Here is a 26,386-nt window from a genome sequence, read left to right on the forward strand (position 1 = left end):
AGGGTCACATAACAATGTATGTATAAATTTTTGTATGGGGAATAAAAAAGATTGTCTCAGGGCAATAGTTTCAGAGGTCCATGCAAGTTTTAATGCCCTTTTACAGAAACTAATTTTTAATCCCTGTCCCTTCATGATTAATTGAAGCAAATGTTAGAAGTAAAGTGCATGTAGGTTGTTCTACAATTTTTATTGATGTTTATAAATCCTTTTTTTGGTGGAAGTTAACAGTGAAGGGTATGTTGACATATTTTCAAAGGGTCATTAACCAGAGTTTTTGTTCCACAAATCTCAGCAAATAGATTGACTTTACATTCACCTCATTCTCTAATTTCTGCTCATTGGCTGTATCATTTTAGTATTTACTTATTCAAACCAGAGCAAATTACTGGATAGCTGTTTAGTTAGAAGGTCAGGAGGCATGTAGAATTCTTATGACACTTTGACTCGGTATAATCCTGGTTACTATCCTTCTTTCCCTGGATTTCTCTAAACCAGACCCCATATGGTTTCCAAGGAGTGGCTGGTAGATTCGAACTGGCAGTCTTTTGGTGAGCAGCCAAGCTCTTAGCCACTGTGCCACTAGGCTCCAGGTTTCTCTAGTGGATAATAAATATGTATGCACTAATGGGATCCTCACTAAGAGAAGCCTGATAGTTCTTTCTTTCTTACTAAAAGAAAATGATTGTCACATTAAAGAAGGTCGACAGTTTGAACCCACCAGCTGTTCTGCAGAAGAAAGATATGGCAGTCTACTTCCATAAATATTACAGCCTTGGAAACCCTGTGGGGCAGTTCTGCTCTGTCCTGTATGGTTGCTATGAGTCGGAATCAGCTCGGCAGCAATGGAATGGGTATCCTCACTAGGGTGGGCACATTGTATATAGGGTTCTGTTAAAATAGAAAAATTATACTCACTTTGAATAGAGTTTCAGAATTTGTTCAAGTTTGGTTCATGTTGCAAAGTCATCAGTTAAACAATTTTATCTCCTTTCATGCTGCTGTGGTTTGGAAATATTCATTCAGATGGTAAGGAAAAAAAGCCTATTTGTGTGCTTGCTTTTATGGCTGCTTTTGGTCTCTGGTATTTATTTAAGATATATTTCACCCATTGCTTCAAATTTCTTACATTGTATCTTGATATTTTTGTTATATGCTGTCTATTTAACAGTAATATTTTTGCAGTTGTTTTGTTTACTAGCATTTAGTGTAGAGCTATAGATGTTATATGCGTGTTATAAATGTATTTTGCACTTGTTTGACCTAATTATGAAATAAGACAAAAATTGGAGCAATTAGGAGCCTGGAATTCAACTTAGAAAAATTCTGACCTTCTCTGACATTTGTGCCTCTGGTATTTTAGAATTTTTAAAGAACTTCAAACTAAGAAATGACAATGATAATAAGGAAGAAATGTGGAATAAATATGGTTACCTTAATTTTGTGGATAAAATTCCCCTAACACCAAAATTAATGTTTATATTTGCTGTAGTTGTCAAGTTTGTGAAGGTAAATGTAATAAATAAATAAATAAATAAGACTGGGTAGTAGGGTTTACTAAAAGAAAATGATAGTCACATTAAAAGAATTGTGTGAACTGTTAAACATGACTAATGTCTTTATCATTTTTACTAAGACCTTGCCCTAAGCGTGCAGCATGATATCCTGTTTTAAAGCTTTCCATCTGGTGTTGATAAACAGATCACAATTTCCCAGTTGTTTCATCAGCCTGTAAAACTAGAGTTAGAGCCTCACATTTGTTAAAGGGAGGCTTTGTATTACAGACAGTAAAACAGAACTGATTGAGGTTGGCAGTATTTCAGAAATGTTCCTTAAAAACAAGGCCAATCAGGATTTTTTTTTTTCCTTGACAGTTCATAGATGCATAGTGACAGGTGTTGACTGTTTGCTTCCCCCCTAGAAGGAGATCTGTTTCTGATTGTTAGTTGTTATGTGACTGAAGGGACACTTAACTAGTAAGGAGGATATAATTTAAGGCATTTACGGTAACTGTTTGATAGAAAATACCCTAAAAGGTAGACTGGGGAAGACGAGGAAAAGAGAGAGAAATTCCATTCCATTTCACTGTGAAAAATGGGCAGATACTTTCAGATATTGAAATTGTTTATGCTGAAGTCTTTACAGATAGTCTTGTAGACAAAAGCAATAAAGTTTTGACCCTACTAAAGCAGGGGACAGGCGGTGCTTCTAGTGTTTGGGGATTTTTAAAGACTTTTGGTTTTAAATAAACTAATACTTTGAAAGGTATGATAGAGAACCGATAATCTTTTTCACATCATGGAAGTAAACTGTTTAAGGTTCAATATTTTTGTCTTTTTAGTGAAGGCATTTATTTTTAGTAAAGATCTACTCTTTTAAAGTAGAGAATTTAAGTTTTCAGTTTACTAAGAGTATAAGGGACATGGATTATCAGTCAGAGGGGTGGAGTAATGGAAAGATCTAGAACTGGTTTAACCTTTCCATTTCCATTGTAAAGAAGGAAAGCAGGAAATAAGTTGTCATCGTAAAGAGTAAATTGTATTGGTTTCTGATCCGTCCAGCACTGATTTCTGAAGTGAATTTTTTATTTGATGAGCTAATTTTAAGGTAATTATTTTTTCTTGCTCACCAGGAATTTTCTACTTCTGGTCATGCTTACACCGATACAGGGAAAGCATCAGGCAACCTAGAGACCAAGTATAAGGTCTGTAATTATGGACTTACCTTCACCCAAAAATGGAACACAGACAATACTCTTGGAACAGAAATCTCTTTGGAGAATAAGGTAAGAAAAAACACTAGAAGTTATTTGTAGGTTAAATACATTTTACAGATGCTGTGATGATCAAACTGGATGAGATGTTACAACATATCTACATGTGGCCCTATTTGGTATGTTTTCTTGTTTCTAAAAAGTAAGGCTTTGTTTGTGAGTACACTAATTATCACACTGCATCTTTGTTCTGACCCGTTCTACTTATTCTTTAATACAGCTGAGCCTCTCTGGGTAGAGCAGACTGTTTGCATTGATTTTGTTTTGTTATCATTGCAAAATCGGCCCCACCGAAAAATGTTTCTAAAATTCTGTAATGTTTTCAAAGGCAAAGTCTATCAGTAGGTATTTGTCAAGTGCCTGCTGTGTACGGAGCACTATTTTTTGATCTGTGTCACTATGCACAATATTACATATAAATACAGTATACATGTTAGGTGCTGTCAAGGAAACAATGCTTAGTCCTGCATCATCCTCACAGTTGTTATGCTTGAGCCCATTGTTGCAACCGTGTGTTAGTCCATCTTGCTAAGTGTCTTCCTCTTTTTTGCTGACCTTCTACTTTACCAAGAATGATGTCCTTCTCCAGGGACTGGTCCCTCCTGATAACATGTCCAAAGTACAGGTATAGCTAAATAAATTACTTAGCTTAGCTTGTTAAATGTCAGGTTATTTCATTATAACAATTTCAAGATAGTAACAAGATTGTTGCATTGGAATTTTATTGTTTTTGTACTGTAATTTATGTTATCTTTGGTAATAGGATTTGACCTATAAATTTCAACCTGTCTTTTGGTGGGAGACTCATGATGAAGGCAGAGGGCCAGGGGAGAGGGGAGGCTGGGGAGGTGATTTAATATATAATGTAATACTTTAATATGTGACCTCCGTTAATGACTTCCTCTTTTTGTTAGATAGGAAATTAGAGGAAACTTTAGAATTGGTTTCTTGAATTGAAAAAAGAATTGAAAATTACTAATTTGTTAATTTTAAATCTTTATTTTTCAGTTGGCTGAAGGGTTGAAACTGACTCTTGATACCATATTTGTTCCGAACACAGGGTAATTATCCAAACCCTACTTTCTAAAACGTTTTTGTAGCCTGAAGGGATAGAGAGCTTTCGAATAGGGAGTTGCAGTTTGAAAGCTTGGAGGCAGGAAGAGCTTAGGCGGTTGCTGTTAGGAATACTGGAGGCCTGGTGTATATAGTAAAGATAAAGGAAGACTCACTTGAGGCAGGATGAAATTTGGATTTGAAAATTGAAAAGATGAACAAAAAATTTATAAGTCTCTTCCAAAGGGGCACATAATAGAAAAAGTTTAGGAGCTAGAAGGGTCTGAGACCATACTATTTGTTAAACTGTATTCTAAAGATTCCTGAATGTGGTATTCTGTGGAGAAGTTAATTTCTTAAGAGTGTAATCTTGCTCTAGAACACTGTACTAGTAATTCTGCTATTGATTTGCTTTCTTAGCCTCTGTTAATCTCTTGACTTCTGTGCTTCAGTTTCCTCATCTATAAAATGGGCATAATGTTGCTTCCTATCTGCCTTATAGGGACTGCTGTTATCCAAAGGAAAAAGGTGCTAGGTGAATACAAAGTGGCATTTCTTTCAGCTCTAACAAGAGAATGTGTCCTTCTTGCTGCATACTTGAGGACATCTTGAGGACAAATCTCGAGTTATCTTGAGGACAAATATTCTCATAAGAGACCTGTTTGGAATAGGATATGGACTATTAACAACTAATTGTTTTTAGTATTGTCCTTCAAAACAGTATACTTCTCTCCATAACAGGTTAATAATTTAGAAGTGTGTTGGGTGTTACCTTTTGTGACATTTGAGCATTTGGAAACATTTAAAGAGATTTGGTTTCTCACATGTCTGTATATGTCTGTCTTCAGATTGTTAATTTGGCACTGAAATACCTTATTCCTCCTTGTACTTTTCTTCATGCCTTGATGAAATTAGTGAGGAAGTGTCCTATCATTTGAATTTGAATAGATAGACCAGTATATACATTTGTGATTCTAGCAAAATTATATTTGTAGATCTAAGTCACTTGAAACATTTTTACTCTCTATATGCAGTCCACCGAAGTAATATTTAAATTAGGGGAAATAGGATCTTACTGTAAAGATTGCTGAACAGTAGTAGAAACTCATGTTGTTTTTATTTTGTTGTTTTTTACAGAAAGAAGAGTGGGAAGTTGAAGGCCTCCTATAAACGGGATTGTTTCAGTCTTGGCAGTAATGTTGATATAGATTTTTCTGGACCAACCATCTATGGCTGGGCTGTGTTGGCCTTTGAAGGCTGGCTTGCTGGCTATCAGATGAGTTTTGACACAGCCAAATCCAAACTGTCACAGAATAATTTTGCCCTGGGTTATAAGGCTGCAGATTTCCAGCTGCACACTCATGTGTGAGTGCTTATCATTTATTCCTTTGCGAGTGCCCGTGCAGTCTGCCAAAAAAAATGGTAGCTGTTAGCATGTAGAGAAGGTTAGAAGTGATGGTACTTGGCGTCTAATATGCCTTGGCGGACACACAGCCTCATTGTACTGTTTTCATAGTCAGCAAAACTTTGCAAGGAGGTTAGGTACACTTGGTGCATAGTGCCGCACTGCTGGTAGTTACTGGCCTCTCAGCAGTTACTCCAGACTTCAGAGAAGCTCTCCCATCTATCGAACCACAGGGATGGAGAGAACCTAGGGATGGGTTACCTCCTGATATGAGGGATACTTCGGAGATGTTCCTGCTTCCTCTGGTGCCCTCTTCGTCTTGGCAGTGTCTGGAAGCAGGTTTGTTCGGATAACCAGGAATAGCACTGAATGACTGATCATCCTGGAACATCCCCAGTAGTTCTCTGGAGGTTTTCAGGTACCCTTGGTCAGAACTCAGTTCCCCTAGTGCATTTACAAGTAGCAGGAGTTCTTAAAGCAGTCCTGGGATTCCATTATGCTGCACCTTGTTGGCTGAATGAATCTGAATTTTTAAATTGTATTTTATGTCTTGGCCTACTGGGTATTACTGCTCTACCAGGAAGAAAAAGGCAGAGGGTGAGCTACATGTTTTTGCAGTTTTACCGACAGCTCTCTGTTAGACATTCTAATTTAGTGGTGTAGACAGAGGCATTGATATTGATGAAGCAATATTGTCAGGAAAACTGTAAAAACTCGGATTAAATTCTGGGGTGCTTTGAAGCAATACTCCATGTACTTCTCTGGAGCAGTGCAGTCTAGGTATTATAGAGAGGGTGCTTTCTAATGCTAGAATTGTGTTGTAAATGAAAGCCAGGATTGGCTTTACTCCTGTACCCATACCTCTGTCGGTTTTGTTTGCTTGTTTTTTACAGAATCTTTATGAATTCTACTTTGAAGTCTCTAAATTCTATGAAAATCTCAGAGATTTATAGGTCATATTTGCCTGAGGTGTCTGCCTTTGTGCATAATTGAATTTTCTTAAGAAATTTACATCATGTGGAGGACCCAAGTAAATGAATCAGTTGTTACTGTATTTGAATTAGGCAGTTATAAAAAATGAATGCATTTAGTTGTCTTTTTAGTAGTCATTTATGCTGGAAGTTTGCTGAAATTTGCAGTTGCAAGATGGGATCCTTGTTTAGATAGTCTTAGAATTTGTTTCCATATCATAGGAATGGTATAAATTAGATATTTATAACTTTTTCCATTTTCTTGAAAACAGGAATGATGGCACTGAATTTGGAGGGTCTATCTACCAGAAGGTTAATGAGAAAATTGAAACTTCAATAAACCTTGCTTGGACAGCTGGGAGTAACAACACTCGTTTTGGCATTGCTGCTAAATACAAGTTGGATTGTAGAACTTCTCTATCTGTAAGAATGTGCTACCAGAGTGGATCTGCTCTTGGGTTTCCATCTAAGTTGTAAATGAATGTGATGATATGGTTGTAGTTTACATGCTCTTTATTTTAATAAGCTAGCTCATTGTGTAGTGAAATAGTATTACACTTGAAGTCAGGAAATGTGGGTTTTGGTTCCACCTCCTCCAGTATTTGGCTGTTGTCTGACCGTTTCAAGTCATTTTATCTCTTTGGCTTCAAAATTTTCTTATCTGTAAATTCAAGGGATTTGATTACTATTCCTGTTGCTATTAGTTCTTATTAATAATTACACTAATTGAGCTCTTAAATTTCAGGTACTGTGCTAAGGGCTTTACGTATATTATCTCATTTATTCCTCACAACTACTCTATGTGGTGAGTAGTGTTATCCTCATCCCCTTTTTACAGATGAGGGAACTGAGGCTTAGAGAGGTCAGGTAACTTGCCCGAGGTAACCCATTAAGTGACAGTGCCATAGATTTGAATTCAAGTCTGTTTGTTACCAGAGTCTGTGCTCTAACCACTGTCAGAGGTTATAAACTGGCATCTCAAAGAACTCAGTGCATAGGGGTGTTTGGCTGCACAGTGTTTTTAAGAAATTTGTTCGAGAACTCTAAGCATGCATTCTCAAGGCCTCCGCCATCCCTACCACTTCTAATTGACTTTTTAAAGGCTTATCTTTTTTTTTATTAAAATTCACTTTCAGTAATTATATTGGCCCTAAGGTGTAGCTTCGGAAACCTGATGCATGAAGTGATTGGACTTATCTATTAAGAAATTGATTGTTCTCTGTTTCTATTCTATCTCCAAATCTTAGGCTAAAGTAAATAATGCCAGCCTGATTGGACTTGGTTATACTCAGACCCTTCGACCAGGTAAGTAAAGGAATTAATAACAGTGGGATTGGGGTAAAAGGAGATAGGTGAATAATGGAAATAATTTTCACTGTGGGTTGATTCAGACCATCTTGTAACATTTGGTTGTTCAGAAAGAAAGTAAAACAGATCACAAACTTTTGATTAAAAAATATTTATGTATTTCCAACTTGTGTTTTGGTTGCTCTGGCTTGTGGGTTTGGTTAATCATTCATTGTTCTGAACTCCAAATAAAGTTTGCCATGATCTGTGTTATTCATTGCAGATCAGATGATTGTAGATAACCTTATGTAGATTTAAGGAGCCCTGGTGGCGCAGTAGTTAAGTGCTCAGCTGCTAACCTAAAGGTTAGCAATTCGAATCCACCAGCCACTCCACAGGAGAAAGATGTGGCAGTCTGCTTCTGTAAAGATTACAGCCTTGGAAACCCTATGGTGCAGTTGTACTCTGTCCTGTAAGTTTGCTATGAGTTGGAATTGACAGCAATGTGTTTGGTTTTTGGCTTGGTGGTGCAGTGGTTAAGTGCTCAGCTGCTAACTGGAAGGTCGGAGGTTTGAACCCACCAGCAGCTCCGCAGGAGAAAAGACCTGGCGATCTGTTCCTGTAAAGATTACAGCCTAGGAAACCCAATGAGGCAGTTCTGTTCTGTCATGTAGTGTTGCTGTGAGTCAGAATCCACTTGATGGCACAACAACAACATCGGGTAGCATTTAGTAATAGCTGGATGCTTTTAACTCTTATACCCAGCAATAATCCATGCCATTGACCCCATCCATCATTTCTAGAAAATTTAGATCTGATTGTAATACTTGTTATAAGTGACTGTGGTGTTTTCTTCTTTGTAGGAGTCAAACTGACCCTTTCAGCTTTGATTGATGGAAAGAACTTCAGTGCAGGAGGTCACAAGGTTGGGTTGGGATTTGAACTAGAAGCTTAATGTGGTTTTGAGTAAAGCAGCAGATTTGGCCCTGGAAGTGAAGAGAAATCAACCCACTATGTTTTGGCCTTAAAATTCTTCTGTGAAATTTCAAAAGTGTGAACTTTCTATTCTTCCAAAGAATCGTACTCCTCCCCACGCTGAAATCTAGAGATTGCAAGTCCATCCTAAGGGAGGTACTTGAAGGCATGCATGGAAGTTGTCATGTTTGTGCCACATTTCAGTTCAGTTCCTCAATGTTATTTTAAATGTGTTTTTCAATAACAGTATAGTGTCTTGTTATAAAGGAAATGACCCAGTCCTCCAGTTTGTACGTCACGTCCTGCATGTCCCACACCGCTTTTTCATGACCTTTTAATATATTGGTCTCTGTGCTATAGTGGAATCTTTGGTTTTTGCATCAGAGTAAAATAAATCCATCACATTTTTGCTCATATGACTTGCTAGAGTGGTTTTCTTATATTTGATGTGTTTTAGGTTTGTTTTGAAAAATAACGTAATGGGTGGGATTTGCATGTAGAAATGATATGTCTACAGTAGTCAAGGAGTCAAAATAATAGACTCTTTATTTCCCCTTATGCTGTTGCCTGTCCCTTCCACTTTTGTTTACCTCACTCGTTTATTGCTCTCATGCAGTCGGCAGAGGGGTAGAATAGTAAGTTTTACTTTCCTGGGCAGAAGCACATCTGCTGAAGTACTTGCTTCCTATCGTATGATAGGGTAGTATCAATTAGTAGTTTTGTAGAAAGGCAAACAGATTTCTTGAGAAGGAGCGAGAGTGTGAGTGGGCAAAAGATAGGGCAAAGGAAAGAGTACATTAGGGGAAATACTGTAGGGAAGAGATGTTGATAGGATGAGGCCAGAGCTAGAGGAAGACACGTCTGTGACTCTTCCAGGGCCTCAGAAAAATATATATGTATATTTTTAATTTTATTATGCTTTAGGTGAAAGTCTACAGCGCAAATTAGTTTCTTACTCAAAAATTTATACAGAGATTGTTTGGTGACATTGGTTGCAATCCCTGCAATGTGTCAGCACACTCCCTCTTTCCACCCCAGGTTCCCCATGTCCATTCATCCAGTTTTCCTGTCCTTTCCTGCCTTCTTGTCTTTGCTTTTGGGCAGGTGTTGCCCATTTGGTCTTTTATACTTGATTGAACCAAGAAGCACATTCCTCACACATGTTATTGTTTGGTTTATAGGCCTGTCTAATCTTTGGCTGAAAGAGGGCTTTGGGAGTGGCTTCAGTTCTGAGTTTGCAGGGTTTCTGAGGGCCATAGTCTCGGGGATCCCTCCAGTCTCTGTCAGACCAGCAAGTGTGGTCTTTTTTTGCAAATTTGAGTCTTGTTCTACATTTTTCTTCCCCTCTGTCCAAGATCCTGTATTGTGATCCCCGTCAGAGTGGTTGGTGAGAAAAATATTTTTGATAACAAAATTTAGAAAAACTCTAACCAAAGAATGGAAGTACCAGTTTAGAAAAGGAATGAATAGACTATAATATCTTCAGGGCTTATTGATAATTTATCTTTTTTTTCTTAAACTAGAACTACTTTGGAAAATCTCTTATTTTTTTTTAAATACAGAAATATATGCTGGTTGCAACAAATTCAGTCAGTACAGAAGTCAATTTAATAAAAGTGAAAATTCCCCATTCCTCTCTCCAATCCCACTTTCTTCCACACTACTAGCAGTTTGGTATGTATCGTTGAAGATATTTTTCAATGTCTTTAGAGGTTATATAAATATCTATTTTTGTATATATGAATTTTAAATGCCCATCTTATTCTGTAGTCTGCATTCAGATTGAACATTACCAGAGTTTTTGTTCTGTGTTCCTATGTCAGCCTCATATTTGTTATTATTTGCATACGTTAGTATAAATATGATGTAATTTATTTATTCCCCTTTTGCTATCTTCAGTTTTGTGCTTGACAACAACGCTGCACCGAACATCTTTGTTTATCTTTGTCTACTCTGTGAATATTTCCGTAGCAGCATTGCTCAGTGGAACTTTCTGTGATGATGCAAATTATCTACATGTGCACTGTCTCGTATGGTAACCACTGGCCACACGTGGCTGTTGAGCACTGGAAATGTGACTAGGGCAATTGAAGAACAGAATTTAAAATTTTCTTTTATTTAAATGTAAATAGCCACCTTGTGGCCAGTGGCTACCATATTGGACAGTGCAGTTCTATAGCATAGACTTTTACAAGTGGGATTGCTGAGTGAAAGGCATGTGCATTTGGTGAGTAGTACAAATTAGGCCTTTGAAATTTTTGCACTAATTTATATTTCTATCAATGACATTTAAGCGTGCCTGCTCCCCACATCCTCAGTAACACGGAGTTACCAAGCTTTAAAATTTTTACCAGTTCTATAGGTGAGAAATGGTGCCTTGTTTTAATTTGCATTTCCGATGGCCTGTTTTCCTGTGTTTACTGTCATCTCTAATTTTCTGATCTGCCTATTCAGATTCCTTGTTCAGTTTCCGAATGAGTTGTCTTAAAAACAAGTAGACACATTTTCTTTCTGAAAAATTTCAGTACAGGGTCTTTCCGCTTACTACTACCAAAGATTATCTTGACTTTACAACATCCTTTACCCATGTTTCAACCACCAGTTCTTATGTAGGGAACATCTGTGATACCAACTGCATGGTGATAAAGTTTATTTTCCCTAATATTATCTCTGTAGATGGGTTAAAGTAAATCAGGGAAGGACAAGGGGGCTGGGGATAAACAACAAATAGTTCTGTCTTGTTGACACTGGGTCTAACTAGCTCTGCATCTTACTAGAAGAACTTTATAAGCAGCATGAGTGTGGATGGGATCCTGTCGGTCTGCTTGCCACTGCTGCACGTAAGAATTCCGTTATGTTATGGAGTGGAGCAATAAGCCATGCAAGTAGGAAGATAGCAGCTGTGTGTTAAAGGAGTGTTACTGTGGGCCAGTTCTCTTCAGTCTGGTGGTGGTAGGGGTAGGGGGTAGAAATGGGAGTGGAAGATAAAGAGATGTAAGGAAACACTGATATGCTGTACCCCTAGTTAGTTTCTTAGTTATTTATCTGATGAGGTTAGTTGTGTTTGTGTCCTGAATTACATGGGAAGGGGGTTGCTGTAGGTGTGTACTTGTTTCCCTTTCTTGTGCTATCCCTTCTAATTTATTTAATAATTTCAGAACTGAAGTGCCAAATTTTATGTCTTAGTACAATAATCCAGGTACGAATGTAGGCGGTTTAAATTCACCTTTCATTCAGCAACTTTATAGGATCATGGAGCTGGGCCTTGGGGATGTTGAAGAGTATCAGGCTCATGACTGCCCTGGAGGGCTGACAGCTGAGTGGAATCAGATCACTTGAAACGGTTTCTGGCTTCTTTGCACTGGAGGCTGTCTACTTTTGCCACTTGTAAAAGCAAGGACCAGGACATCCCTGGGATTGAGGCAGTTTTGTCCTTAATTATTTTCCACTGATACACCAGGTGTGAAAAGAAATGATTGATCTCCAGGGTAAGTGATCTCAGGCCGTAAGGGGCCTTCCACCCTAGACTGATGGCTTGGGGATCCTGTTTGATGAGTCCCTGTTCCTGAACTTCTGAATGCTCAGGAGCGCAGACTTTGTGGAAATAGGACGATTCATTTGAATTCTAATAGGGATTTTGACTCGGAACCTTTGTCTCACCAGATGACCTGCATAGGCGGCTGTGCCCTACTGCAGCAGTTTTCAAACTTCAGCCCACTGCAGAATCACCTGGAGAGCTTGTTAAAACAGATGGCTGACCCCCACCACCAGCCTATAAAACTGGCTCAGTAGGTCTGAGGAGGGGCCAGAGAATTTTGAACAGATTCCCAACTGAGAGTGATACTGCTAGGCTGGGGACCACACTTTGGGAAACACTGACCTATAGTGGGCCTACACCTGTGTCCAAATCCAGCCTACTGACTTTGTAAATAAAGTTTTATTGGAACACGTTTGCTCATTTATTTATGTATTGTACATGGCTGCTTTTGTGCTACAACAGCAGAGTTGAGTAGTTGTATGGCCTGCAAAGCCTAAAATATTTACTGTCTGGCCCTTTACAGAAAAAGTTTGCCAACGTCTGATCTAGAGTAAAGGGAAGCATGAGGCATTAGACCCAAAATGAGGCAGGAGTGCTTGTCAGGGTTGGAGTGAAGGCAGAGAATGAGGCCAGAGATAGATAGTGCAAGAGAAGGTGTAGAAACCTTGCCAGGTATGGGATCAGAGTGAGGCTCTGGGTAGGGGTTGTGTGAGACAATGGGGCTAAAAACCAGGGTTGGGAGTGAACGTAAAGCAGAGGGTTAAAGCTCATCATGAGACATGTAAGTTGTTTTCCTCCCACTTGCATGGACTTCCTGCTGTTTCAGGGTGGAAACTCCCTGTCAGGATAAGCTAGACTGTTCAAAGTACCCTCATCACTGAGGAAGTCGTTCTGCTGTGGTAGAAGGGAAAACACATTTCTTGAGCTTATGTGTCAGGCACTGTGCTGGCCATTTTATATGAAATAACCTTTTGAATCGTCACAACAATAACTGCAAACACCTTGGAGGTCAGTAGTGCAGGAAGGAAAGTCATGAGAGGTGTCTTAGATGGAGGAGTTGGTTGTGGTTTCTCATACTGGAAAGTTTTGCCTTTTGAGCCTTACCCTCGAGGTAACTTATTTTGGCCTTCACCACAGCCTGTGTGATAGAGCTTTGCACCTGGGAGCAGAGTTAACATCTAATACATATGTATTTAATATCAGTGGGTTCTTTGATTCAGTAATTCTACTCCTAGGAATTTACCTTGAATTGATCAGAGATGTAGAAAGATTTATGTGTAAGGTTTCTCATTGCGATGTTTATAATAGTGAAAAATTATAACCACCCAAGTATGCTTCAGTAGGGCAATGGCTAAATAAATGATGGTATGTTCATTAAAAGGGACATTATTAAGCTATTACAAATCATGTTTTGAAGAATAGTAACATGAGGAAATTTTCACAATATGATGTTAAACAGAAAAAGCAAAGTAGAAAACTAATCTTAATTTTTAAACTATATATGCAAATGCAGGAGAAAATGCACAAAATATACATTATTTTCAGAAGGTGAAACTAATTTACATATACTTTCCTGTATTTTTCAAGTGTGTAAAGTGAATTTCTTATTATTTTTGTAATTCAGAATAAAAGCTTCTAATTAATATTCTTTGAAAAAGGCAGAGGCACCCTTACTGCCGCCCAGGAGGCAGCATGTATAAGGTACAGTGATGAGTGAGTTATCTCAGTAGATGACGTGACTCCTCGTTCTAAGAGGCGGGGAGTCACAAGGCATTTGCCAAAGCCAGAAACACCACTTGTTCCTACTTGCCATCCTTAGGAAAGTTACCCAAATGGAGAGATTCAGAAACTATTAGACATAAAGTTTTTTTTTTTTTAATTAAATTTTGCATGTAAGACGTTAACATTCACAATGTGGTATTTTAAATATTAATTCTTCAGGACACCAGGAAGACCTTATGGTCCATTGTTAATGTGTTAGTCCCTTCTGGGAGAGTCTGGTAACAGCACCATTCTTCTTTGCCCCGGTTTTAAACAAATTGTAAATTAAGACAAGGTGGTGGTGAATGGAGGCCAAAAACATCTCCATCATTGATAAAGGCTACGTTGATGCTAGTGCTTAGGGTGAGAGCAGATGGGCTTTCTGATACTCAACCCCATAACAGAGAACATATCTACCAGTCACATGAATTGTTGGGCCAGGGCTGCCTCTCCGTCTGCCTAGGTTGGATGGCATGGAGCAGAGGAAAATTCTAGTGCTCTGCAGTCAGTCTCTCTCCAAAGAGGAACTGACTCCAACATGCCTTGTTCATTCTTCCCAAAGGTACCAGCCAAATACACTCCTTTATCCTGGGGGTGGAGTGAGTAAAAGCCTAGAGAGAGGTTCGAGTAATGCTAAATGTGGTCCAGTCACCTTGAAGGAAACATCAAGAACAAGGCACAACGTTCATTGTCTGTACACTTGTAACCCATGGCCAATCCCTACCTCCATCCAGGGATTTGGCTTGCCGACCTAGAGAAATGTATCCAAATCTTGAGGTGTTGGGGTGAGTGGAATATGTTCTTGAAACATCTTCCTGGTAATTCTCATGTACTCACTCCGCTTTGCCTTTGAACACCACTACTCCCATCTGCTTCCTGAATAGCTGCCTCCGAAAGCTAACTACTCCCAAAGCTTATTTCCCACTGAGAACTCAACTCCAAACCGTTATTTCAGACCGCCTATCAGATGTTTCGGAGCCCAGGTGGCACAGTGGTTAAGAGCTTGGCTGCTAACCGAAAGGTTGGCAGTTTGAACCCACCAGCTGTTCCTTGGAAGCCCTATGGGGCAGTTCTACTCTGTCCTATAGGGTCGCTATGAGTCGGAATCGACTTGATGGCAACAGGTTTGGTTTTGGTATCAGACGTCTCTAGGAGCCCTGGTGGTAGAAGAGTTAAGCGCTTGGCCCACCCATGGCTCTGTGGGAGAAAGACCTGGCAGTCTGCTCCTGTAAAGTTTACAGCCTAGAGAACCCTATGGGACAGTTCTACTCTGTCACATGGGGTTGCTACGAGTTGGAATCGACTCTAGCACCCAGCAACATCAGACGTCTCTACTTGGATAGTCTGCAGGCATCCAGAACTCACCATGTCTCAGACTGAACCGATGCCCTCAATGTCCACTTCACACTTGGAGTCTCAGCCAAATTTCTGCCTCTTCTGTGAAAGCTTGTCTGACCTCCCACGGCCTTAGCAGCCCTTCCTGGGCTCTTGCTGCTCCGTGGAAATGCCCTCACGATGGCAACGATTATGAGGCATTTCATTTGCTTACCCTCCTCTTCTGTTGCCTTGAACTCCTAGAGGCCTATTTGTTTTCCTACCTCTAGTGCCCAGCCCCATGCTTGGCACATAATGGTCACTCAATAAATGGCCATGAATGTAAATGAGCCAGCAGGCAGATGGGCCTGAGTTGGCCATAGTGCTGCCTAGGCTTCCAAGTCATGGGGATTCCTGCATAAGGATTGAAGTTTTCCTTCAGCAAGAACTCACAGTTCCCTGAAACTGTCAAAGAAGCCAGATAACCCTGGCATTTCTTGCAACTCTAAATTATGATACAGTTAACATTCTATGAGGGGACTTCACTGCTGCAATTTAAAAGGGGGGGCCTGGTGGCGAAGTGGTTAAGTGCTGGGCTGCTAACCAAAAGGTTGGCAGTTCGAATCCACCAGCCACCCCGTGGAAACCCTATGGAGCAGTTCTGCTCTGTCCTGTAGGGTCGCTATGAGTCAGAATCGACATAACAGCAATGAGTTGGAACATGGTAATAGTTGCAATTAAATTTGATTCCACTAGGTGCCGCTGTTGTCTGCCACCAAAGATGATGGCAGAGTTGCTGGTCCGTGCTTTGTTCCCTTGAGGTCATTTAGTCCGTCCATCTTCATTTTGACCTCTTGCACACTTCCCCAACAGCTACCAGGTGGTTTCACTGTCTTTTCAGTAATAAAAAAATAAAGCATGATGTGCTATAAGAATACTTAAGAAGGTGTGTTTATTAAAAAGGAGTGCCATCACAGTGACCAGATACCATTCTCCTATGTGCTCCCCAGGTGTTCGATTTTGTGTCAAGAACAAGGCTACATTTCCCATTTAGGGGAATGCAACCAATCTTTCTATTCACCCACCAACCATGCAAATAGCCTATTCTCCAGTTTCTTTTAGTCTCTAGCTGTTTTGTCTCCTGAACTAATTACAGTTTATTTTCCATCCCTTTCCCTGATCATCCAATTTAATGCTCTTCTCAGAGCCGTCCTCTGAGGGGAATCACCCAGAAACAAGTGAGGTGAATAAACTCCCCATCCACCTTTATCCAGAAAGAGAAGGAAAACAAACACTTGCTCATTGAGTCCCTATTCTGTGCCAGGCACTGGAGGGCGCATTTCATCTACATGGTCTCATTTCATTCCTGTGTGGTGGTATTGCTGCCCCCATTTCCTGTAGGAGGAAAGTGAAGTTTACAGGTGTTAAGTAAATTGCCGAAGATGATTTAGTGGATGCAGGAGCTGAAATCTGAGCCCAGTTCCACCTGGCTCGAGGAACCATTCTCTCAGGAATGCTTAATAATGGCAACAGGCAAATTTACTTGGTTTGCGAAAGGTAAGGTGAGTTTTTTAGGACTCAACAAACCACACTGCATAATCTTCTTGAAGAACCTTTTTTCTCTTATTTTTTAAAATAATTTTATTTAGTTTGTTGTTGTTAAGAATATATACAGCAAAACATACACCAATCCAACAGTTTCTCCATGTACCATTCAGTGACTTTGATTACATTCTTCAAGTTGCGCAACCATTCTCACCCTCCTTTTCTGAGTTGTTCCTCCCCCATTGACATAAACTCACTGCCCTGTAAGGTTCCTATCTAATCTTTCGAGTTGCTGTTGTCAATTTGATCCCACGTAGATAGTTCTTAAAAGAGCATAATGCTCAAGTCAGACATTTTTACTAGTTAAGCTATTGTTCAGTTTTAAGAAGACTTCAGGGGGATATTTTTGGTTTAAGGTTTAAAGATTATCTCAGCACACTAGTTCCAGGGGGTCATCCAAACTTCATGGCTCCAGGATGTCTGGAGTTCGTGAGAATTTGAAATTCTGTTGTCCATTTACCCTCTTTTGATCAAGATTCTTCTATGTAATTTTTGATCAAAGTGTTCAGTAATGGTAGCTGGGCACCATCCAGTTCTTCTGGTCTCATACGAAAGGAGGTGTTCTCCTAGTTTTGTAAGTGAATAAACTCATTGATGCTACTGATCCTTACATTTCATCATTTTCTGAATGAGAGGATTTACTAAATTATCTTGTTGAAAATGAATAAATGGGTTTAGATATTTGCTCAAAAGGTCAGTCCCTTTAAAAAGGCAAGAAATGATGTAGAAGAACATTGTCTGAGGAGCTCAAGCTCCTTATGATGCTCAGCGGTGCCCTGTCCAGCCTTTGCCCCTGTGAGAGGCGGCACTCAGACATAGTATGAGAACCCAGCAGTCTTCAGGGCCCACCTCCTCGCTAAGGCCTGTGCTCTCCTCCTACTCCCAGATAGTTCTCTTATGCGCAGGAACATGATCTGATGAACAAAATCACAGTAAGATGCCAAGGACTCAGGGGTTACCTTTTTCTGAAGAGTTTGCATTTTAAGAAGAGACTAATGAACTCAGGGAGCCCTGCTGGCGCAAGAGTTAAGCCCTCAGCTCGGAAAGGTTGGCGGTTTGAAGTTACTCAGTGGCTCAGTGGGAGAAAGACCTTGTGATCTGCTTCTGTAGATTATACCCAAGAAAATCCCATGGAGCAGTTCTACTTTGCCACATGGGATCACTGTGAGTTGAAATCGACTTGAAGGCACCCAGCAACAGTGCACTCAGAAAGATGAGGAAAGATTCAGGGTAGAATTGTAGGTTGGTGGCCCAGGGCAGGGGAGCCTCTGCCAGCGCCTCCCTGCCCCCTGGGATGACCTGTCCTCTGCCTAAGGCTGACCTACCTACTAGAGGGGTGTTGTGCTTCCCCGGTGCTTGGCTAACAGTTCCCCAGTCACCCCTTAGAGCCGGAAGTCTCACTGTAGGGGGAGGAGTCTGAGTTGGAGTGGACTTCTTCCTTCTGTAGGAGATCAGCTTGCACAGCCATCCTGTAGCTGTGTTCCATTTGCCTGATAATAGACTGAGGGTGGGAGGACATGGGCAAGATGTCTTTCAAAGCAGTGCTGGTGAGGTCTTTGGATGCTGTGACCTTTGATGCATAGTGTGGGTGTGACCTTTGCCCCATTTCATTTCCTGGGACTCTGCCTCTGCCACCCGGCCAGCTCCAGCTGTGCCAGGACCCAGATGGCAGCCCTTCTCCCACGGCAGGTGTTGCAAACTGTCTGCTGTCAGAATCCAGCAAGCTGTGAGGTCTGCACAACGTTGCCTGCACTGTGTTGTGCTATTACTTTTCTTACAAACTTAAGAGAAAACGAAACTTTAAAAATACAGTTTTATCAAAAGTGGGGAAATAAAGGGCTGAAAATGACAGTTTAAAAATGGGAGAGGGCAAATTTTTTTTGTAGGGACAAGAATTTTATACCTGGCCAGTTTTCCTCAGCTCCTAAAGGAAGCAGAGCTTGTGACCCTAATGCAGAGGATTAGGGAGTTCCTTCTAAAGCTCCAAGCAGATGTTTTTCTGTGGGGACTTGGACCAAAAGGAAAGATAGGATCTGCATTTTCCTGCTACGTCCTCAGACCTGAACATGTCATAGATTGAATTGTGGCCCCCACAAAACATATGTTGAAGTCCTAACCCCTGGTACTTGTGAACGCGACCTTATCTGGAAATAAGTCTTTGAAGATGTTATCAGCTAAATTAACAAGAGGCCATACCGGAGTAGTGCGTGTCCTAATCCGAACTGAATTGAGTCGTGTCCTTATAGGAGAAGAGACACAGACGCCGCGTGAAGAGGCATACACACGCCAAGGAACACCTGGGGCTACCAGAAACTAGGAGAGACAAGAAAGGATCTTTCCCTAAAGCCTTTGGAGAGAGCATGGCCCTTTCGGCATGCTGAATTTGGACTTCTAGCCTCCAGGACTGTTAGACAATAAATTTCTGTTGCTTAAACTCACCCACTTTGTGGTGCCCTCGGAAACTAATACAGCATCTGAACCCACTACCCCAACAACCGCCTGTCACTTTGGCTCCTCCAAAGTCTGCTAACTCAAGAGTGACGGGGGAAAGGCTAAGTACACCAAGTGTGATAGCCCCTTTAACAAAAACGAGGCCCAGGGACAAACCTGGTCAGATGGTTCACTACGGAAGCATTGGAGTGTGTAAGTTGACGGTGGGGATTTCAGGATGCTGGGGGTGTGGGTTGTTCTTTTCTTTCCTTGTTCATTTTCCAGCAGCAAACATACAATTGTAGTAAAACAAAAAGGATAAAGTATTTGAAAAACAGAAGTGACCAAATTATATAGCTTTTCTTTTTGTGCCAATTCGGAAGGAAAACATTCTGTAGATATTTAGAAAAAAAGACTTTAGAGGCAAACTTTTGAGGGGCGTTTTTTATTATAAATTTAATATGGTTGATTAATGAAAAATCACAATGAAGTACCGATAAAATGTTTGTCAATATAAAAATTTTAGCAGCATTTCCATAGTTTCAGGCTCTAACATTAGTCATCCTTTCTCCCCCCACTATCAAAAAAGAAGAGCATCCAATGGGACTACAGTAGAGTATCAAGATGTTCAGCTTAGTAAAGGCCTCAAAGAAATCCTCAAATCCAGTGTATTTTCCAGTATTTCAACCCCATCCCTGAATTTCTAGAATGTCAACGCATATGAAAAGCCTCACTCACTTGCTTCAATGTTTGAGGCAAGAATTCTGCTCTTTGGGCTGCAGGAGAGGACAGGGATGCACATTTCAACTGGACTTGATATGTAGTGCTTAATCACACACCCTAAGTTTGCACAGCCTCCGCATTGCTGACAGATGGGAGTCCAGCGCAGGTTTGCCAATACCTGGTGTGTGGCGGCAGGGGTGGGTGGTGCTGGGGGTTGGGGGACCCAAAGCGTGGCATGAACATGACGGGTCAGGTGCCTTGGATCCTACACATTCCTCTGGGGCAGGTTAAAACACGGCTGGTGTGACTACCTCCTAGGTTAGCGGTAGTGATTTATGACAAGGGGAGATAAACAATTTGAAAATATAATACTGGCAAACTATTCCCCTGCTTCTTTGGTGCTTTCTAAAATTCTCTGATCAAAAAAGTGTAAGGGAAGCACACCATTAAAAAATTACAGTTTTAAGTATTTACAGAAGCAATTATGATACATTACACAATAATCAATACACAGTATATGAACAAATTTTTCAATGAAAGCACTTGTGAACTTCTGTTCCAGTATTATTCGATACCACACTGACCTCCATACACCTTCCCAAATTTGTCTCATACATCCTGCATCTCATTTACCTTACAGTATATTAAGTGGGAAAAATAGTCATTTGGAAAATAAAATCATTTCCCAATCTATACTTTCCTTTTATAAAGGTTCTTAAAAATTGCCACTGAAATCATTATGTACAAAAATGTATTGAATATTTCATTTTAGGCAATGACCTCCACTCCATTTTGAATATGTTTGAAATAATGCTACCTAGTCTATGTATACAATATATATTTAACATATAAGTAACTGCACCACGTTATATCACCACGACACCAGTTTAATACACATTATTATGTACAGTCGTTAAGTTAGTTCTGGAAGATGAATCTCTGCAGCCTAGGTGAACAGTGTCATGGAACCATCTGAAAGGGTATGTGGGTGCTGGTTGGGAGACAGGACGTGTGTGCATGTGTGTGCGTGTGTGTGATATGTGGGACACACCTCCCATGCATACCCACACCAGACCATCCCTTTACCGGCTCACTGGGTGGAAGAAGACCAGTCACACATACGGAAGGACCCCATACATGAGAAGAGCCATGATAGCAGCACTGAATAACCCAGCCACGGGCACAGTCACAAACCAGGCCACAAAGATGTTCCGGAAGAGGCGCCAGTCCACGGCCTTGCGGGAGCGGATCCAGCCCACAGCCACCACCGAGCCCACCTGTGAAGCACAAACGTTTCAAAGTAAAAACAGAGGCCCACATCTTAAAGGTGAGACACAAAATCTACATTCAACCAACGTGAACTGGCTAATCTCAGAAGTAAATGACACGGTTAAATTACCATTTCTTTCCCCTAAATTTTCTCAAAGCTTCTAAAATAGTTCAGTTTTTAGGTATACTTATTTTAGGATCATTGTGTCAGCATACAGTTATGATGCACCTGTCCCACCTATATTCCGATCTACTTGAATGAAACATAAGCCAATTAAATGATTTCCATTCTCTCTGTACGTTATAAACCAACCATGAACGTCCTTGTTTTAAATATTCCCCACAGAGGATATTGCTTACTACAATACGTGAACCTGCTTTAATTACAAAATGAAATGGCAATAATGTATCCTTCTCTTAGAATAAAAGAATCATAAAATGTTGGAGCTGGAGAAGACCTTTGAGAACATCTCATCCAATTCACTCACTTTTCAGAGCATGAGACAGGACCATATTGGAGGTCCTAAGAGCTGGAGGAGATAGTACAGCTCAGTGGTAGATTGAGAACTAGAACTCAGGCCTCTTGATTTTAGATTGGTTTTTCTCCACTATCTCACACTGCCTTCCAATCCTTGTACTTTAGCTAATTAAAATGGAGCACAAATAACAAATATGATGAGATCTAGACTGTCAATCATGCCTACAAAATGAGTTATACTTTGAAAATCAGAATTTTAAACTGAATTCAAGTATTTTTCTAAACTCTTACGGTTCATTTTCTGATTTGTTGAAATTTTTTAAAAAAAAAAAGACCCTGAAAGTATCCTTCTTCTTGTTGTTAGGTGCCATCAAGTAAGTCAGTTCTGACTGATAGTGACCCCATGCAAAACAGAATGAAACCCTGCCCAGTCCTGTGTCATCCTCATAATCATTGTCATGCCTGAGCCTGCTGTCGCAGCCACTGTGTCAATCCATCTTGTTGAGGGTTTCCCTCTTTTTTGCTGACCCTCTACTTTACCAAGCATGACATCCTTCTCCAGGGACTGGTCCCTCCTGATTACATGTCCAAAGTATGTGACACGAAGTCTCACCATTCTCGCTTCTAAGGAGCATTCTTGCTGTACTTCCTCCAAGACAGATTTGTTCGTTCTTCTGCAGTCATGGTATATTCAATATTCTCCACCAACACCATAATTCAAAGGCATCAATTCTTCTTTGGTCTTCCTTATTCATTGTCCAGCTTTTCTATGCCGATTAGGTGACTGAAAACACCACAGCCTGGGTCAGGCACGCCTTAGTCCTCAAAGTGACATCTTTGCTCTTCAACACTTTAAAGAGGTCTTTTGCAGTAGATTTGCCCCAGTGCAATATATCATTTGATTTCTTGACTGCTGCTTCCATGGATGTTGATTGTGGATCCAAGTAAAATGAAATCCTTGATAACTTCAATCTTTTATCCGTTTATCATGATGTTGCTTACTGGTCCAGCTGTGAGGATTTTTGTTTTCTTTATGTTGAGGTGCAATCCATACTGAAGGCTGGTTTTTGATCTTCATCAGTAAGTACTTCAAGTCCTCTTCACTTTCAGCAAGCAATCCTGTGTCATCTGCATATTGCAGGTTGTGAATGAGTCCTTCCATCAATCCTGATGCCGTGTTCTTCTTCATATAGCCCAGCTTCTTGGATTATTTGCTCAGCATACAGACTGAATAAGCATGGTGAAAGGATACAACCCCTGACGCACACCTTTGCTGACTTTAAACCACAAAGTATCCCCTTGTTCTGTTCAAACGACTGCCTCTTGGTCTATCTATAGGTTCCTCATGAGCACAATTAAGTGAAAAGTTATAAAATGGAAATAAAAAGCTATAAAATGGAAAAATCATAAGGAAATACAGCGCCCACAACATCTCATGCCTCAGAGTTGACTGGTGGAGCCTAAAGAGAGATTCATGGGGTGCCCTTGGTCACATGCATGGTGGATTTTGAAGATTTTCATAAAATATACTTCATCTCTACTGATCCTCAAAAATTTAAGAATTAGCAGTAGCCAATGAGGTTCAAAAGGAGCCCTAGTGGCACAGTGGTTAAGCGTTCCACTGCTAACTGAAAGGTTGGTGGCTTGAACCCATCAGTGCTGGAGAAAGATGTGACAGTCTGCTTCCGTAAAGATTTACAGCCTTGGAAAACCTATGGGGTAGTTCTACTCTGTCCTATAGGGTCGCTATGAGTCGGAATCAACTTGATGGTAATGGGTTTGTTTGTTTGTTTTTTTAATTGTACTCTAGATGAAGGTTTACAGAGCAAATTAGTTTCTCATTAAACAATTAGTATACATCGTGTTTTGTGACATTGGTTGCCAACCCCACGACATGTCAATACTCTCCCTTCTCAACCTTGGGTTCCCCATTACCAGTTTTCCTGCCCCCTCCTGCCTTGTCATCATTGCCCCTGAGCTGGTGTGCCCATTTAGTCTCGTTTTGTTTTACACTCCTGTCTAATCTTTGGCTGAAGGGTGAATCTCAGGAGTGACTTCATTACTAAGCTATAAGGGTGTCTGGGAGCCATACTCTCAAGGTTTCTCCAGTCTCTGTCAGACCAGTAAGTCTGGTCTTTTTTTGTGAGATAGAATTTTGTTCTACATTTTTCTCCAGCTCTGTCCGGGACCCTCTATTGTGACCCTTGTCAGAGCAGTCAGTGGTGGTAGCTGGGAACCATCTAGTTGTACTGGACTTGGTCTGGTGGAGGCTGTCTTTGGTTTTTTAATGAGGTTCAACCAGGAAAAGAGATTTAAAGCAATCAAGATCTAAATACAGAAAAATAAAATCCAGAATTTTAAATTTTATATGGAAGTGAACGAGGACCCCCAAAACAGCAGCACACTTAAAGGCAGTGAATCTGACATTTCATCTACCCAAGCTGCAATTAACCAGCACTTCTGGAGTCCCTCGGTAGTGCAAAATGTTAATGCACTCCGCTGCTAACCGAAAGGTGGGAGTTGGAGTCCACCCAGAGGCACCTCTGAAGAAAGGCCTGGAGATCTACTTCTAAAAAATTAGCCATTGAAAGCCCTATGGAGCACAGTTATACTCTGACACACATGGGGTTGCCATCAGTCAGAGTCGACTCAATGGCAACTGGTAGTGCCCATTTATCTCCAACATAACCAACAACCTGTATCACCCACCTTCTGAGTCATTAAAATGACTGTTGTTGTGTGCCATGGAGTCAATTTGGACTCACAGTGACCCTACAGGACAGAGTAGTTCTGCCCCATAGAGTTCAATTCTTTGTCTATCACCAGTGTACAGTATGAACCTGATAATCCAGTTTAGAAGTTCCTAGAACATGCCAGACAATCAAGTTTTTCTACATGCACATGGAGTAGTTAGGTTCTTTGGTCCTCAAACATAGCCAAATCCACAAACACTAGTTTCTAAGATTAAATTCTTCCTGTTACTCACTATCTCTCCAAAGCCACTTCCTTTTCTGTGCCCTTTCAGTTGCTTTCGATTACCTTAGGGAGAATGCTCTCAATTTTCAAGTTTAAGTTTGCGCTCTTCTTAATACATTTTTTTTTAAAAGCATAAAAGTAATATAATAATATTACAGCAAGTATATGTGATAGGAGAGGCGAACACTTATCCAGAACCTTACTATCACCATATTTATATATTCCTTTCTAGTAGTTTTTATAAGTATACCTATATTTGTAAATGTAGGATACACGATTTCCTTTCTTTAAAAAGTCAGCATTACATTACAAACATCTTCCTGCAGTGCTGCACAGCCTTTGTGATTATCATGTAAAACGGTACACCCTTTAGGTGAATGTACTCTAATTTACATCACCATTTACTTAACCATTTACTTAACTTGCTTAACCATTTCCAATTTGCTTCCAATTTTTCCCTGTTAGAAATAGTTTCGTGATTAATGTTCATTCATATAGCTTGTATTTAGGCTTTAAAAATTATTCCCAAAAATTGATTATTAATTAAAGGGGGTGTTTGAAAAATATCTTGAAATAATTTGAAAGTTAGAGAAAAGTTACATGAATAATACAGAGAACTCCCATATGCCCTTAGCCCAAATTTATCAATTTTTAAACATTTTGGCATAATCTATGAAGAAACATTTTAAGGCCATGCAAATACCCTGCTCCTCATCAGCTCCCTTCTCCCCATTAGCAATCCAATCTTTATTATGATGCCTGCAAAATGGTGATCTGCCAGCTCCCTTCTGGTGTATTAGGTGGAGCTTTACTTTGAGGAAGTACCCTCCCCGCTCTCCCAAGGCAGGCCATTTTTAGCCTCTTCACACAGATGCCAAAGAGCTTCACAGTTACCAACATACTATGTCCTCAGCACACACTGCACCAATCATGTAAGCTGCTCTTTTTCTCCTTTTTGCTAATTAATCTACAAGAAGATGCAACATCGCTGCTTTAATTTGCACATCTTTAATTATTACTAAGGCTGAATTTTCTCTTCTACATATTTACCCAATTTCACTCTCTCCAGTATTTACATATTTATTGGTTAAATTTTCTCAAAATACTCAGATATAATAGCAGGCTCTGTCAGTCATTTACTCTGTTCTTATACAAGTATGTACTTTTTAATTCTTGTTTCCTTATAACATACGTTCTATCTGGTAAGGCTAGTCCCTCCTCATCACTTTTCTTTTTAAATCATCTTATAGTCTTGTTCAATTTTTCTACCAAAATAATTCTAGTCTGTTTTTAAACTTCCATGAGATAGTTTTTCCACTGAACAATGCAGTGTGTCTCCTAATACAGTCGGTCAGGTTTTCTTTTATAGCTCTACGCAAAGTGTGGTGCTTTTGTTCATATACATCACTCGCATTTTTTATTAGGATTATTCTTAAATACCTTTTATTTTTGCTGCAATTATTGAGTTCTTTTTTTTTTTTTTTTAACAACACATCTTCTGACTGGCTATTCCTGACAAACAAGTAAGCTCTAGATTTTTGTATTTTTATCCTGGATCTGCTCATTTTTATGAACTCTAGTAGTTTTTTTCAGAAATAAACACGGAATTTTATCAAATGTCTTTTTCGCATGTATCTCAGTAGATGATCATATATATTTTTTAACAGATTGAGATGGCATATTATATTGAAGATGTCCATATACCCTTCTTGGGATTCATTCTACACCTGTTTATTGAGCACCCATAGAGGGCCAGGAGCCCTGGGCAAAGTGGTTAAGAGCTCAGCTGCTAACCAAAAGGTCAGCAGTTTGAATCCACCAGCCACCC

The 26,386-nt window shown here is 40.0% G+C and overlaps 2 protein-coding genes across 3 annotated transcripts in view; one reads left to right on the forward strand and one right to left on the reverse strand.

Annotated features, from left to right (window-relative positions):
• Positions 1 to 9,430, forward strand: part of VDAC3 (voltage dependent anion channel 3) — a 15,059-nt gene extending 5,629 nt beyond the window's left edge. For both annotated transcript variants that reach the window (XM_023736650.1, XM_023736651.1), the window contains 6 exons: positions 2,633 to 2,785; positions 3,782 to 3,834; positions 4,964 to 5,191; positions 6,475 to 6,625; positions 7,450 to 7,507; positions 8,353 to 9,430. In XM_023736650.1, the coding sequence (XP_023592418.1) occupies positions 2,633 to 2,785; positions 3,782 to 3,834; positions 4,964 to 5,191; positions 6,475 to 6,625; positions 7,450 to 7,507; positions 8,353 to 8,444 (735 nt within the window). In that variant the 3' untranslated portion in view covers positions 8,445 to 9,430. The remainder of the gene's footprint in view (positions 1 to 2,632; positions 2,786 to 3,781; positions 3,835 to 4,963; positions 5,192 to 6,474; positions 6,626 to 7,449; positions 7,508 to 8,352) is intronic.
• A 10,123-nt stretch (positions 9,431 to 19,553) lies between these two features.
• Positions 19,554 to 26,386, reverse strand: part of SLC20A2 (solute carrier family 20 member 2) — a 119,621-nt gene continuing 112,788 nt past the window's right edge. Inside the window, exon 13 of the mRNA XM_004382088.2 lies at positions 19,554 to 21,112. Coding sequence (XP_004382145.1) covers positions 20,948 to 21,112 — 165 coding nt within the window. The 3' untranslated portion in view covers positions 19,554 to 20,947. The remainder of the gene's footprint in view (positions 21,113 to 26,386) is intronic.

The sequence above is a fragment of the Trichechus manatus genome, unplaced genomic scaffold (genome assembly GCF_000243295.1).
Source record: "Trichechus manatus latirostris isolate Lorelei unplaced genomic scaffold, TriManLat1.0 scaffold00090, whole genome shotgun sequence".
NCBI classification, from domain to species: domain Eukaryota; kingdom Metazoa; phylum Chordata; class Mammalia; order Sirenia; family Trichechidae; genus Trichechus; species Trichechus manatus.